This window comes from Phocoena sinus, chromosome 4, assembly GCF_008692025.1.
Source record: "Phocoena sinus isolate mPhoSin1 chromosome 4, mPhoSin1.pri, whole genome shotgun sequence".
Lineage (NCBI taxonomy): Eukaryota > Metazoa > Chordata > Mammalia > Artiodactyla > Phocoenidae > Phocoena > Phocoena sinus.
Genome location: NC_045766.1, coordinates 143259446 through 143272944, shown reverse-complemented (window position 1 = coordinate 143272944; position 13499 = coordinate 143259446). Strand labels below are relative to the sequence as shown.

General features: G+C 45.6%; 1 protein-coding gene across 4 annotated transcripts; it reads left to right on the top strand.

Moving 5' to 3' along the window:
* The first annotated feature begins 295 nt into the window (after nt 1–295).
* Nucleotides 296–13248, top strand: U2AF1 (U2 small nuclear RNA auxiliary factor 1). 4 transcript variants are annotated; one of them, XM_032630740.1, is made up of 9 exons: nt 296–447; nt 3929–4016; nt 6468–6534; nt 7351–7417; nt 10782–10831; nt 10984–11082; nt 11643–11776; nt 11855–11947; nt 12968–13248. In XM_032630740.1, exons 5-9 carry the CDS (start codon nt 10802–10804, stop codon nt 13104–13106), a joined length of 495 nt encoding a protein of 164 aa, XP_032486631.1. In that variant the 5' UTR covers nt 296–447; nt 3929–4016; nt 6468–6534; nt 7351–7417; nt 10782–10801; the 3' UTR covers nt 13107–13248. The 4 variants fall into 4 exon arrangements, with proteins under 4 accessions (XP_032486631.1, XP_032486628.1, XP_032486630.1 ...); XM_032630737.1 differs by lacking the exon at nt 6468–6534 and having other exon boundaries at nt 317–447; XM_032630739.1 differs by lacking the exon at nt 7351–7417 and having other exon boundaries at nt 317–447.
* The last annotated feature ends 251 nt before the right edge of the window (nt 13249–13499 follow it).

Below are 13499 nucleotides of genomic sequence, written 5' to 3'. Positions count from 1 at the left end.
CCTCCTTGACCGCCGTTTGCGCGCTCGGCTTCTCTGGGCACCGGGGGACGCCGGCGGGGGTCTTGGGGCCTCGGCAGTGGCGCGAGGAGCGCGGGAGAGTGGCCGGAGGGCGCATGGAGCGCCGCCGGAGAGCGCAGGGAGCGCCAGGAAGGGGCGCCGGGAGGGGGCGCCGGGACGGGGGCCCAGGCGGGCGGCGCGCGGGCTCCTGGGCCGCGAGGGCGGTGCCTCACGCGCGCGCGCCAAGCCCCGCCCACGCGCAGGCAGCGTCTCTTCCGATTGGGCAGCGCCTCCAGGCCGTCAGGGTGGGCCGAGAGTCGTCGCGTCCGGGTGACGTCTCCCGCGGGCGTCGGGAGGGGTCGTCGGCGTCCGCAGTAGTGCCGGCGGCCGCGGCGGCGGGTGGGAAATGGCGGAGTATTTGGCCTCCATCTTCGGCACCGAGAAAGACAAGTGAGTGAGAGCCGGCCGCCGGGGTCCCGGGCCAGGGGGGCGGGCGGCGTGCGGCGAGGCTCGGCGGCGGGGCCCGGGAGGCGGCGGGAGGCCCGGCGGGCCGGCGGGGGGAGGGGCGGGCGGCTCTTCCGGCCTCGGGAGTCGCGCGCCGCCGCCTCGTGCGCCCGGGCGGGCGGGCGATGGGCCGGGCGGGTGGCGGGCTTCCGCTCAGGCGGCGCGGCCTCTCCCGCCGGGGGCTTCTCGGCGGCCCACCTACAGGCGACCCTGGCCCCCGCGCCCTCGGCACGCGGAAGCCGCCTCGAGTTGTGCTGAAGTTGTCAACATTAACGATTCCCCCAACTTTCATCTTTTAATGTCGAGTCGGGCAAGCGGTAGTACAAGCTTCGCCCGCGTTAAATCGTTAGATAACTTAGGGTCCTAACTGTTAGGGTTTTATCCGCTTCACGAGCCTCTTGTGTGAGTTAAGCGGTGATCGGGCTGATCATAAGGACATTTGATGTGAAAAAGTATTTTGGAGATTACGGGTTTAACTAACCGTAAAAGACATAATTTGATTTTAAAATACTTTAAGATGTAATTCCAATATAAGAGTAAGATGGGTGTTTTTTTTTATTAGGTTGTATATCTTTCGTAATCAATTGTTAGATTAAAAGTAAAACGTATAATTTTGATTTTGCCACGTATTAATTTTCATTTTGTTCACTGAAATTTAGACTAAAGGGAATGTTTCCAGACATTTTGGAGGGTAATTCTTATTTGAAAACCCAAAGATTAAGCTTAATCTATTCTTTGAATAAATGGTTAACATCTTGGGATTCTTTAGGGCTGTACAGGGCTTACGTGAATATGTTTTTAATAATAAACTCCTAAGGGTGCTATAGATAATGTTTCAGTACCACTTGATCAAACACTTTAAATTGTTTCTGTTTTCCAGGATGCAGTCTATCTTGTAAAATGTCTTTTTTTACACATTCTAGAATTTCCTGTGTTGTTTGGAAGAGGGGGTTATATTTTTTCCTAGCAAAACTCACAAGACAAAAACATCAGTCATACTCACTCCAGAAACATTAATTGAGTGACAACACAAGGCCAGTCTCTGGGGACTCAAAGATGGGTAAAATTTGAATCTTGTTCTCAAGGAACTCAAGGAGTGAGGGGGTACTTATTGTGTAAAGGATAACTAAAGTAAAACACATTAAAATATATTAAGTGCTATGGAAGAGGTGTGTGCCCCGAAGGCTGTGGCTCCAGAGGCGGCAGCTTGGGGAACATGATCTTGAATGGATTGGCCAGCTCTGCTGGAAAAAGAGGCTTCTCGGAGTTTGCTGAAGAGCGTGCAGTGTTAATTTCACTCTTGAGCTTATGTTAGTGCGCGACATGACTTATGTCCCATGCAGTGTTTTTCCATTGTTCTGGTAAAAAGCTGCATAAGGTGGTGTCTTCGCTCTTGGCTCTGTGAAACTCTTACTTCAGAGGTTCATTTCAATGTTTTTTATATTCCTTCTATAAATAACCACATTTTAGTCTGTTGGTGCTGTATTGTAAAAATCATGGCTATAATTCAGGAAACTTGAGTATTTAATCTAGATTTCTCATTTCAGGGAGACTTGCGGGGTTTTAGTTTCCAGGAAACATCTCGACTCCTAAAAAATGAAGATGATGATTCCCGCTAACCTTTTAATTTTCTTTTTTTTTTTTTTTTCAATTTAAGCTGGAAGTAAAATGTAGGTCTGTACCAATTAAAAATATTTAGCTAATTACACATGTGAGGTTATGGACATTTTCTAAATCTAAGCATAGATTAGCCTTTCTGATACCTTCTCTGTGATAGTAAATCACGTGTTTTACATCTTTTCATTTTATTTCAGTAGTTTAATGAGCACACTAGAAAAGTTTTGACTGATAGAGTAAATTCAGTAATTAACTGGGCATTGTGAAAAGAGAGTCATCTCTGGAAGTACAGGACCAAGGGTTGTTTTAGTTATATGGAATAGTTGGGTATTAATTGTTGAGATGGGTTTTGTCTATTCTGGGATCTTCTTAAAATAAGCTCTTTATTTTCAAGTGACTTCCTGAAGATGTAATGTTATATACTCAAGTGAAATAATCTGAAGCAAGACCTATAAGTTTGCAAATACATGTAGTAATCATTTTCCTCTCCTGATACATTTAGACGTTTCCACTTGTATTGCCATCTAATAATAAATCAATGGCTAGTTGACCTTAATGGTCCATCAGCTTTCACTGAGGCCCTTTGACCTTAACTCTGGGTGGCCCTTGCTGAATACTTGAATCTACAGGGTAACTTTCCCACCTCTGCAAGTCTAAGTTTGAATGGGACCCACTAGTAAGAGTTCATAATTCATCATAGATGGATTATGCTAAGCCACCTTGCATTGCTCTCACGCTGGCTGGAGTGCTAGTTTTGATTTTATCCGGATGCCCCAAGTATTGGAGCATTTTAAGGGAGGGCTTTGCGATATGGGGACAGAAGGTGGCCTTGTGTATTTCCTGCAGATGGGGGCGGGGGGGGGGGGAGTTCCCCAATAGCTTGTTTTCAGTGTATTGAAACCAGGAGGACCTCTTTTTGGAAATTTCTTTTGGAAACCTCTTTTTCGAGACCAGACCTCTTTTTGGAAATTTCCTATTGGTCTGGTGTCTTGGGTGAGGGAACCTGGACTTTGTGATTATTTAGATAATAACGACTACGTGTAATGAGCACACAGATGGTACATCTGATTCTGGTTCTCGGAACAGTGCCATGTTGGCATTTTCCTCAGTTTACAGATGGCTCCTGAGACCTGGACAGGGGCGGGCTACTGGCCCAAGTCCAGGTGGCTAGTAGCCGACTCAGGATCTTGACCCCTCGCTACACCATGTTGATGTCCTCAAGAGAGAATTTCATCGTGGAAGACTAAAGAACAGATAGGTTTTAAGTTAAATACGGTTTTAGATTAACTTAACATACAGTTTAAGAGGAAACGATAGAGAAGTACAGTTGACCTTTGAACCACGTGGAGGTTGGGGTGCTGACCCTCTGCACAGTCAATAATCCAGTCTGAGTTTAACTTCTAGTCAGCCCGTGTCTGCTGTTCCGAATCCTACGATTCATCCAACCATGGGTCGTGCAGTACCATAGGATTTAATGACTAAAAAACCTGAATATAAGTGGACCTGCATAGTTCAAGCCCGTGTTGTTCAAGGGTCAACTGTAGTTGAAAGTGGAGGGGATTCCAGTGCAGAGGAACCAGGTTAGAATTAGAGTGTTCTTCATTGAAAGAGTACCATGTTTTTAGAGGGGCAAATTGAAGCTGAGTAGTTCTAAAATATGGGAAGGTACCTATTACCAGTAAAAACAATGTGCCTATGTTTTTGTGAAGTAAAAGAAACGTAGTTTGATAGCATTTATCATGTTGATGACATATTTCCATCTATTTGTTATCTTCCCAGCAAAATAATCAGTTCTTATTTTCCCTTACAGAGTCAACTGTTCATTTTATTTCAAAATTGGAGCATGTCGTCATGGAGACAGATGCTCTCGGTTGCACAATAAACCAACCTTTAGCCAGGTTTGTTTGTTTTTCCTTTTTTTTTTTCCGTTTTCATGTAAATGATCAAAACTTAATGTACTTTACAGAGGCAGTTAATTTCCATGTGTTAATAAGCAGGGGGTTTTTTTCTATAGTTTTATTTTCCATTTGTGTTCATAAATGTGTTTGTTTAAATGAGAATGAGGCAGGTGAACCACCCCTAGCGGAAGGTCTGAGAGCACCATTCCCTGTTTGTATCATTAGAAAAACTTACTGGTGGTGACTGGTTCTCACTGCCTTACCACCCTCCCTGCCTCTAACAGGCGTGGGCTGGGAGGGGCAGCCGGGCCTGCGCTGACTTCGCCTCTGCTCCAGGCGCTGGTAGATGCAGAGCTGGCTTTCTGCTTGTTGCTCTCCAGGCAGTAGAGGTGGATGGAGCCACCTTAGAGGAGACGCTGGTGATTGTCAGCAGAGCTGTCACACTGTGCACGCAGGGGCTCTCCAATACCCCTGGGTGTGTCCCCTCTGAGACCCCAGCCAAGGACACAGCAAGTTGGATCATGTCATTAGAAACATGAACAATGAAAGTTAACATTAGAAGACAGGCATTTACTTTCAGTTATTCGTGGCCAGTCTGTTCAGTTAATTGAGAGATGCCTGTTACCTTGGGCTTGGCTATGTTGTGAGTTCAGATCAGTCAGAAATGGTGATTTTTGATAGTTTATTTTTGGCTAATTGAAGAAAAGGCAAGGGTTTATACCCTGCAACAGATCCAGTGAATTAAAGGGAGAAAGCACCTCTGGGAGGAACAGAAAACTTCTGTCCGTGTTTACTTGAATGTTTGGATTTGAAAAGAATCTATACTTCAGTCTTTCCAGACTGAGGGCTCTTGAGCTCCTTCAAGCCGCCCGTGAAGTCTGAATGTGCAGCCTCAGAACCACTGTGTATAAGTATTTAGGAAAGTCAGTCGGTAGTTGTAAGAAAGAGACAGTATTTTCTAATTTAATAGCTTTGAACATGTCTCTTTTGAAATTCAGAATATTGGAGAATTCGCTTTACGTTTTCTGTTTGTTGTAATTTTTTTTTAAGTGCTTCCGTTTATGAACAAAATCTCCCTCACTAGGCCGGTGGCCGTGATTCCATTAGAGTTTGGTGGGGTCAGGTGTATGTGTTCACTTGAACATCTTGTTTTGATTCGTTTGGTTGGCTTTAGGTAATCCTGACCACCTGTGATTTTAATGGAACTGAATTACTCCCTTTAAGTGAAGTTTCTTTTATTATTAAACAGCTACTGCCAGATGACCTGAGTGAGAGCTAAAATGAATTTCCTGTTGGATCACTGGGCTCAGTATAGCTTTCCATCAGAGCTGCCACACACTGGTGATTCCAGTTAAAAACCAAGTGCGGTTGGCTTTGGGAACATCGGAGTCCTGAAGTGGTTGACTCGGGGCGGTATCGGTGGCTTGCAGAGAGGCCAGGCCCTGGGGGTGGGTCTGTGTGGTGGCAGCTGTGCTGTGTGGCTGGCGGGCATCCTCCCAGGTGGGTTTCCCAGAGCAGACCTGCGGCTGAGGGACCCGCACGACCATTCCCCTTGACCCCGCAGCTAGAAGCGGAGGCGGCTGGTTCTGTGAAGCCACTTTACAAAACTGCTCTGGATACGCGTTGAGACTGAATATTTATTTTCTTAAATCACGTGGTTTATCGGTTGAGCTTGTAAATCTAGCATGATTCAGTGGGTTTCTTTTGAAGCTTCTTACAGTGATGTGGACGTTAAGATTCATGTAATGCTAGCCTACTAACTTAAACATGGTTTGTTTTTTCAGACAACTTGAGTTTAAGAAGAACGGTACAATGTAAGGTTTCAAGTCTGCCTGATCCAGTTTAAAGCACAAGGGCTAAAAGGATTTTTTTCCCTTAAAAGAAGGATTGGAAAAGAGCAAATGTTTTAAGCTATTGTATTATGTAAACAGAGATCCCACCAAGAAAATGTAAATATGCTAGGTGTCCATGAGAGTTAGGAAACCCATTGGGTGCGCCTGTTTCCTACGAGGTCAAGAGAGCTTGATGGACTGCATATACTTGGCTTATGCATTTGGTTTAAAAAAATTTTTTTTCATATGGGGAATATGATTATAATGTGAATTTTTCGACATCATAGTGTCTGCTAGCTTGAAGTATGAGGAAACGTTAGTGTTCTATTATTTACCTTGTCTTAAAACACTTCAGTGACATGGGACTACTCAAAATAACAATTACAATTTCTTCTTGGTTGCTGGCTGACTTGACCTAAGTCGCTTGACCTAAGTCACCGCTCAAACTCTGTTTTCATAATATGATGGTTTGGGTGTACTCTAAAGAAGACAAGTGTCTGACTTGCAGGAAACAAACAGCAGGCGTTGAGCCATTTGCAAACAAGTTGTCTCTTTGCAATTGTCTAATATATGCACAGCAGCCAGTAGAATTCCCCTTTTTATTTTTTTTTCCCCGCAGACCATCTTGATTCAAAACATCTATCGTAATCCCCAAAACAGTGCACAGACGGCTGACGGCTCACACTGTAAGTCCCACAGTTGGAGAAATTCTTTTAAAACGATGGTGTTAAAGAGCCCACTCTTAATTGAGACAAATAATGTTGGCTTCTGAGCTGCTGACATAGAGCTGTTGCAAACAGGACACGGTGCCGGAGGTCCTTGGCGCACACAGCAAGAACTTGATACTTGGCTGCGTTCAGCAGGCTGGCCGGGAGGTCACTGGCCGGACCTCTTCCCACCGTGGACGTTTGTTAACGAGAGGGGTCCGGCCCTGTGACACCCAAACGTCACCAGCCAGTCATTGGCCTTCACAGTGACTGAACCCCTGGCAATTATTAAGTTCTTTCTGTGAAATCAAAAACCTTAGGAATATTTAGGATTTAATAAGGTAAGTTGCCCAATAAGTGTGGGTTTTATTTCACCATTATACTTTTTCCTCTAGGAAGTAGAGATTTCATGATACGTAATTATTGTATTTCTCTAATCAGTTTATACAGGCACCCTTTCTCATTTGTTCATTAAACGTTTCCTGTAACAGGAATACTTTGGTAGTAGCCTGCCGAGTTGTTTGCATTCTTAACTGGATCGGAGCTTCGAAAGGGAGAATTTTTACAGTCTGTGACAGAAATACAATATGAACATGTCATGGGATCTCTGTTGCATCGCAGTGTCAGGGCGCTCCACGACAGCCACCAACTAAGAGAGAACACCTCTGCTTCGAAAGAAAATAACTTGCTCTTTTTTCAGCACTGGGTCTTGACTGAAGTGATCGCCACAGGAAACCGGTTAAGTGTTTACATTTAATTTTCCATGATATAAAGTTGTTGCGTTTTGTATTTCAGACCATTGCCCTCTTGAACATTTACCGTAACCCTCAAAACTCTTCCCAGTCTGCTGACGGTTTGCGCTGTAAGTTCATACAAGTTCCTTCCCTGGTTCCCTGGGCTTGCGTGTCAGAGCTCAGCGTCAACTCCATCTGGTCTGCCGCTGTAGTGTCAAGGACCACCTTTCACTAGAGGTGTCGAGAGCTTGTGTCCCACTGACCCCATGGAAAGCTCTGTTTGAGATTGGAACTCGTGCCCACTTATTTAGCAAGGAAAAGGTGACTGGAGAGGGTGCCCTTGACAAGAGCATGGCGCTGCTGCTCTCCCTTCCGGCCCCTCGGCCGTCATCCGGGGGGGTGTGTGTGCACGCTCTTCCCGCTAACGGGGAACGTTTCTCTGACTTAAAAAAAATTGTTCTGAAATTGTTTTTCAGATTTTATTTCTTATTAGACTTCTTTCCCCTTAAACTCCATCTTGGGGATCATGCTTTTAACTGTGAGAGCACTGTTCTGAGAATGTTTCCCAAGTAGGGTCCCCCAAGTTGCACTGACCCCGAGTCCAACAGCAGTCCTGTGTGGACTCCTGTCTTCATCAGATACTTTACGTAGGTATTTCCAACTTCAGGAATTAGTTTATTACATTTGGGAAATAAAGGATACTTGGTAGGGAATAGCTCTAGACTGGGCATTCAGTAGACATTACTGGTTTCATCAGGTAATGGGAAATGCTGAATTGAAGTTACGGATATGCTGTTTACTGAGGGGTATCTTTCAGGGAACAGGAGAAATACTGCTGTCTCTGGAAAGTTAAACTACAGTTTAAGTTTTACAGCTGTTGAACCGTAGGGTGAATTCAGTCATCTGAGGGTAAACTGAAACGAACATCCTGGACTCGTGTTAAAATCAAGGGGTCCAGACCAAAGGGTAGATGCTTCTCATTCACCAGTTTGTTTTGAAGCTGTAAAAAATAGATCACAGAATAATACCACGAGGTACCTTCGGATAGCCACAAACCTGGATCAAATACACCCTTGGCCCGGAGCCCCTCAGTTTATAGGGTGACCTACAGTGGGTGAAATGGTCCCAGCAGCCACCACCTCCTCGAGCTGGCCCCAGACTGGGAGGCCTTCCAGTTCCGTGTGTGTGTGCGTGCACGGTGCCTGTGTCTGCAGGGGAGGGACTGGTACATTTTTCCTGCCGAGACACTAAATGTTTTTCGACGCTAATGCTGACCTGATAGAGAATTAATTTCTTTCCCTGAATCTGATGGTAGCAGGATTTACTTGGTAGCCCTCGGTTTAAAATACCTGGTTTTCTGTTATTTAAAGAAATGAGATGGCTGGGTGGAAGAAACTGTTTCTCTATGGACTGATTAAATAATTTTGTAACAGCCCTGCCCTGGGGTAGAAATGAATGAGAAGTAGATGACTGAGTTATGACAGTTAATCACTTTTTGCCCTGCTTGTTTTTTCGGGGATGCGTATGCTTTATTGACAGAAGATGTTGGATTAGTTCTCTGTGTCTATATTTGCGATTCACAGGACTCTTGTTTTGCATATGCTACAAAATAAAAGTTTAGCTGTACGAAAGACTACAATTCTGGGGTCCAGATTGTACAAATTAAACACAATTCTGATTCTACGATTTAGCTAGGTTCATCAGTTTCCTAAAAGTACTGGCTCTTTTTAACGTACCCTTTTATCTGTAGAGAAATAAGCTATCTCTGCTCTGATTAAGCTTAAAAGTGAACCCCAGTTTAAGAGCGTTTCTGTAAGAAAACTGGGTACTTATTTAAAATATATTGAGTTGTGTAAATACATTCTTAATTGAACAGTTTTTTAATCACTCATCTCTGCCTTTTAGGTCATTTTGATTGACTCAGAAATTTTAACCAGAGTATAGGAGATAAGATATGCCCACCATCAAGCATTTTAAAATATGAACTTTACATAAATTTTAAAATACGATATTCTGTTATATAGTAACAGAATAGAAATTCTAAGAATATAGCCAGTATTTGAACAGCCACCAAAATTTGATTCTCAGTATTGCTAAAACTTTTTGAGTGTGTAAATATTTTCTGTCTTCTCATTTTTTCTAATGTGGAGAAGGAAATTTTAAACATTAAAATCTGCCCTTGGAATGGGCTTCGCTTGACTAGCTTTTCTGTTGTTTAGAACTTGATTTCTGGTCAGGCAAGAAGGTACGTTCACGATAGCTTTTAAATCGACACGAGCTGTCGAGTAGCCGTTGTTGCCTAATGCATTCAGTAAGTTCTGTGTTCTGATGCAAGCTGGATTCCTAGAAATTCCAAAATAACTAAAATGCAGGGACCCCCCCACCCCCACCCCGCCCAACTCCAGTGGCGAGAAAGTGAACTTAAATCATTGTCAGGATCGAAAACTGAAGTCAGTTCGTATCCTTGAGGTAAAAAGTTTTCCAGAGAGCTCGGGACTCGCAGACAGCGCAGTATGGGCAGAGCCCATGGCCACAGCCCAGCGCCCTCGGCGGGTGCCCAGAGGGCGCCGCCAGTCCAGGAGGTGGCCTGTGGAAGGTGACAATTAAAGACAGGCTGTCCCAGCCTCGAAGCCACTCCCCGGTCTGGCTGTTTGGAACGTCAGTTTACTGACGCGCCGGCTTTGTGCTTTCTCAGATTTAGGTTCAGAGAACGTTAGAATTCGATGGTAAGGTTTGGTAGGAGGATGACGAGGATAGAATGTAAATTTGCAAAATCTATCCACACAACTGACTTGATTTCACTTAGTGCACGTGAATTATGAAGAATAAACTTGATGAAAATAGTTTGAAATAGAAAATAATGCTTGCTTCAACAAAGCATCGTAACTTTCCCTTCATGTGAAAGAGGGCGTTCAGAATACTGTAATGAACTTGGTAATTCTCCTCCTGAGTCTTTATTTTCGGTCATTTGGGTTTTAATCGCATCAGAAAGAATTTTAATGACGTTCTGTGTGGCTGCTAATTGGTAAAAGAAACTAGTCAGGAACATAAGCTTTTAATCATTTACCCTGATTTCAGCTTTCATTTTAACCTAATAAAGGAAAGGAAAAAAATCAGTGTGATTACTTGGCCTGTATCTTAAATCTAAAAAGGAAGAAAATTTTCACTTAAAAGTTTCTTAATTTGAGAGTCAACCTTTTCCTCACACTTTCTGAAAATGTTGGCCCTTTGATGCTGATTAAAACTTGTTGTGATTTTAACATTTTAATAGCCAGAATTGAGATTGTCATAAGAGGCATTTAAAAATCTCACCACACTTTAAAATTTTAACAAGTGGCTGTGTAATGCAGTGTCTTCAGTCTCCAGTAGAACGCAGCTCTCGTTTTCTCTCTAGATAATCTGATGTGTGTTATGTAGCAGTTTGAGTTTAAGCACAGAGCTGTCTCAGTCACGGTTCCCTGCTCTAACCAGCAAGATTTCTGTTGTTCTCAGGTGCTGTGAGCGATGTCGAGATGCAGGAACACTATGATGAATTTTTTGAGGTGAGCTGTTGACTGAAACCCACTGGCCTGTTGTTCACCCTCTGTATATGGAATTAGGACTTTTCTCCATTAATAAAAATGCCTAAACGTGAGTTATGTTCAGTTACTCTTTTATTTCTGTTGTGATCCTCAAACCACTGTCCTCCCTTCAGGAGGTTTTCACAGAAATGGAGGAGAAGTACGGGGAGGTGGAGGAGATGAACGTCTGCGACAACCTCGGAGACCACCTCGTTGGGAACGTGTATGTCAAGGTAGGAGTGAGTCGGCGGGTGAGGCTGAGGAAGGGTTAATGCCCTTAGCCGCTAGCCTCGAAGTTCCACGTGCTCGGCCCTGTCCATGAATTCGATGCGCTGACCGGCCCTCGTCGGCTGCGGCTTGGGTCCGGTGGCCGGCCTGCGGGTGCCGGGAAGGCGCAGGGAGGGCCCCGGTCGGCGGGTGTCTTTGGCTGGTGGTTAGCGGCTGTTGGACTGGGGAGAAGAAGCTGGTTTATATGTTTGGTTTCTTCTCCCCCCCCCCCCTTTTTTTAAATAAAACTTTCATTGCCTGCATAAATCGTGACGTGTTCTTTTAACCAGTTGAATTTGAAAACCATGGCAACATATATGGCATGAGCTTGGACCGTAGCAAAATGAACTCATTGTAAATAAAGGGTGGGCTGGTTCTTAAATTGCTGTCCCACGTTATCCCACCCGAATTACTTTATCCCGTCTGAATTACTTTACCTGTGAGCGGGTGACGCATAGTTGAGTCAGTAGTTGAAGACCTTTGTCATTGAAGTGTGGGCGGCAACGTTTTTGCCTTGTCTTTTCAGTTTCGCCGTGAAGAAGATGCGGAAAAGGCCGTGATTGACCTGAACAACCGCTGGTTTAACGGCCAGCCGATCCACGCCGAGCTCTCCCCTGTGACCGACTTCAGAGAAGCCTGCTGCCGCCAGTACGAGATGGGGTAGGTGTGTGCAGGCCCCAGGGGCGCCCTGGGCGGGTGGGGGGCACGCACCGCATGACGCCGTCTGTTCTCCCGCAGGGAGTGCACGCGGGGAGGCTTCTGCAACTTCATGCATCTGAAGCCCATCTCTCGGGAGCTGCGGCGGGAGTTGTACGGGCGCCGCCGTAAGAAGTGAGTACTCGAGTGAACCGTGACTGTTTCTTAACCAAAATAACTGTTTTCAAGTAAAGCTTGGCCTTCGTGTCATTTCTCTTTAAAAGGCACTGCTTAGAATGTAGTGCATATTTTAAAATATAGTATGTACTCTTTGAAGGACATTTTCCACGCACACACGGCTTCCTCCTTGTCAGGTCGAGATCAAACCTTAATAACTGAGGGAACCGTTAAGCTGGTGACCACTAAAATTAGGTTTGTTTGCACGGTGTTTGTTCTCAGATATCTGGGCTTCCTTTATGTGCTGCCTATTTCCACTGGGGTTTCTTGGTTTTTATTGGCTTGGGCAGGTTTCTTTGGCTGGGGGCGGGGGCACCGCCCTATGGACCACCAACAGTTGGGCACCGTTACGTGTCTGGTCCTGTTGCTTAAGTGCAGGTGGTCATGTCACCAAGCAGAGAAAAGGCCAAGGTGTCAGTGTGACGAGTCTCTTCTACTCAGATCACTGAGTTCTGACCCCAGAGGGATTCTCGTCCCTCTCCTGTCAAACAAATATTTGGAAATGCAGACCTTATTGGTGATTGTTTCATTGTCAACAAAAAGAAGCGTAGGAGAAAGAGAACCCTGGCCTCCCCTCACCCACAGTAGGCCCGACGGACACCGTCGCTGAGCTGCGTACGTGTCGGGGCGGCGGCTTGGCTGGGACGGGGGTCAGATGTGGAGTGAGGGGTGTGTGTGTCCCGTTCACTCTGGATTAGGGTTTCCCCTGGCCCTTTGAGTTGGCGCCACAGGAGGATATGATAGAGAAGGTGGCACAGCTCTTCAGTCTTCAGGTGCCCCTTTTTATCCCTGACACTTAACGTCTGAGACGAGGGCACATCTTACAGCTCCAGCTTGTGGCTTCATCGGCAGTGTTTTTTTCCTTTGTTGGCCTCATCGGCGCGATGAGCTGCAGTGTTCAGACGTGTCAGTCCCCGTCCTGTATGTTGCGTGCTGCGGTGTGGGTGCCACGGTGTCCTTTCCTGTCCTTGGTTGCAGGCATAGGTCGCGGTCCCGCTCTCGGGAGCGTCGCTCTCGGTCTAGAGACCGTGGCCGCGGCGGCGGCGGTGGTGGCGGCGGGGGACGGGAACGCGACAGGAGGCGGTCGAGAGACCGAGAGAGGTCTGGACGATTCTGAGCCGTGCTGTTCTTGCCGCGTGTCTGCTGGGAAGTGTCGTCCGTCGTTGGTTGACCGAGCCAGTTCATAATGGGAGTTTTTTTAAAAAAACAACAAAAAAAACAAAGATGGGTTTCTGAATAAAATTTGTAGTGATACAGAATTCCTGTGTGACTGATTTCTTGTGCCAAGTCTTTGTTTCCAGTCTCTTCCTTTACAGACCTGTGCATACATCATCAGCCCTTGAGGTGAAGGTATTACATCAGTCACTTCGCGTATAAACGACACACCTACCGGTTAAGGGAAAATTCATGTGCGAAAAAGGCCTGTTGCCTGCGATCTGCATGTTAACAGGTAATCCAGTGTTTCTCTTCCGAAGCTGGCAGCAGACTGGAGTGGAAGCCCCGCAGACTG

Bases quoted from the DNA above. Each gene is read 5' to 3' on its own strand.
- U2AF1 (XM_032630737.1), top strand. From the start codon at position 404: ATGGCGGAGTATTTGGCCTCCATCTTCGGCACCGAGAAAGACAA. The intron at 4,017-7,350 runs GTTTGTTTGTTT...TTTGTATTTCAG, and splicing joins ATAAACCAACCTTTAGCCAG to ACCATTGCCCTCTTGAACAT. The intron at 10,832-10,983 runs GTGAGCTGTTGA...TCCTCCCTTCAG, and splicing joins ACTATGATGAATTTTTTGAG to GAGGTTTTCACAGAAATGGA.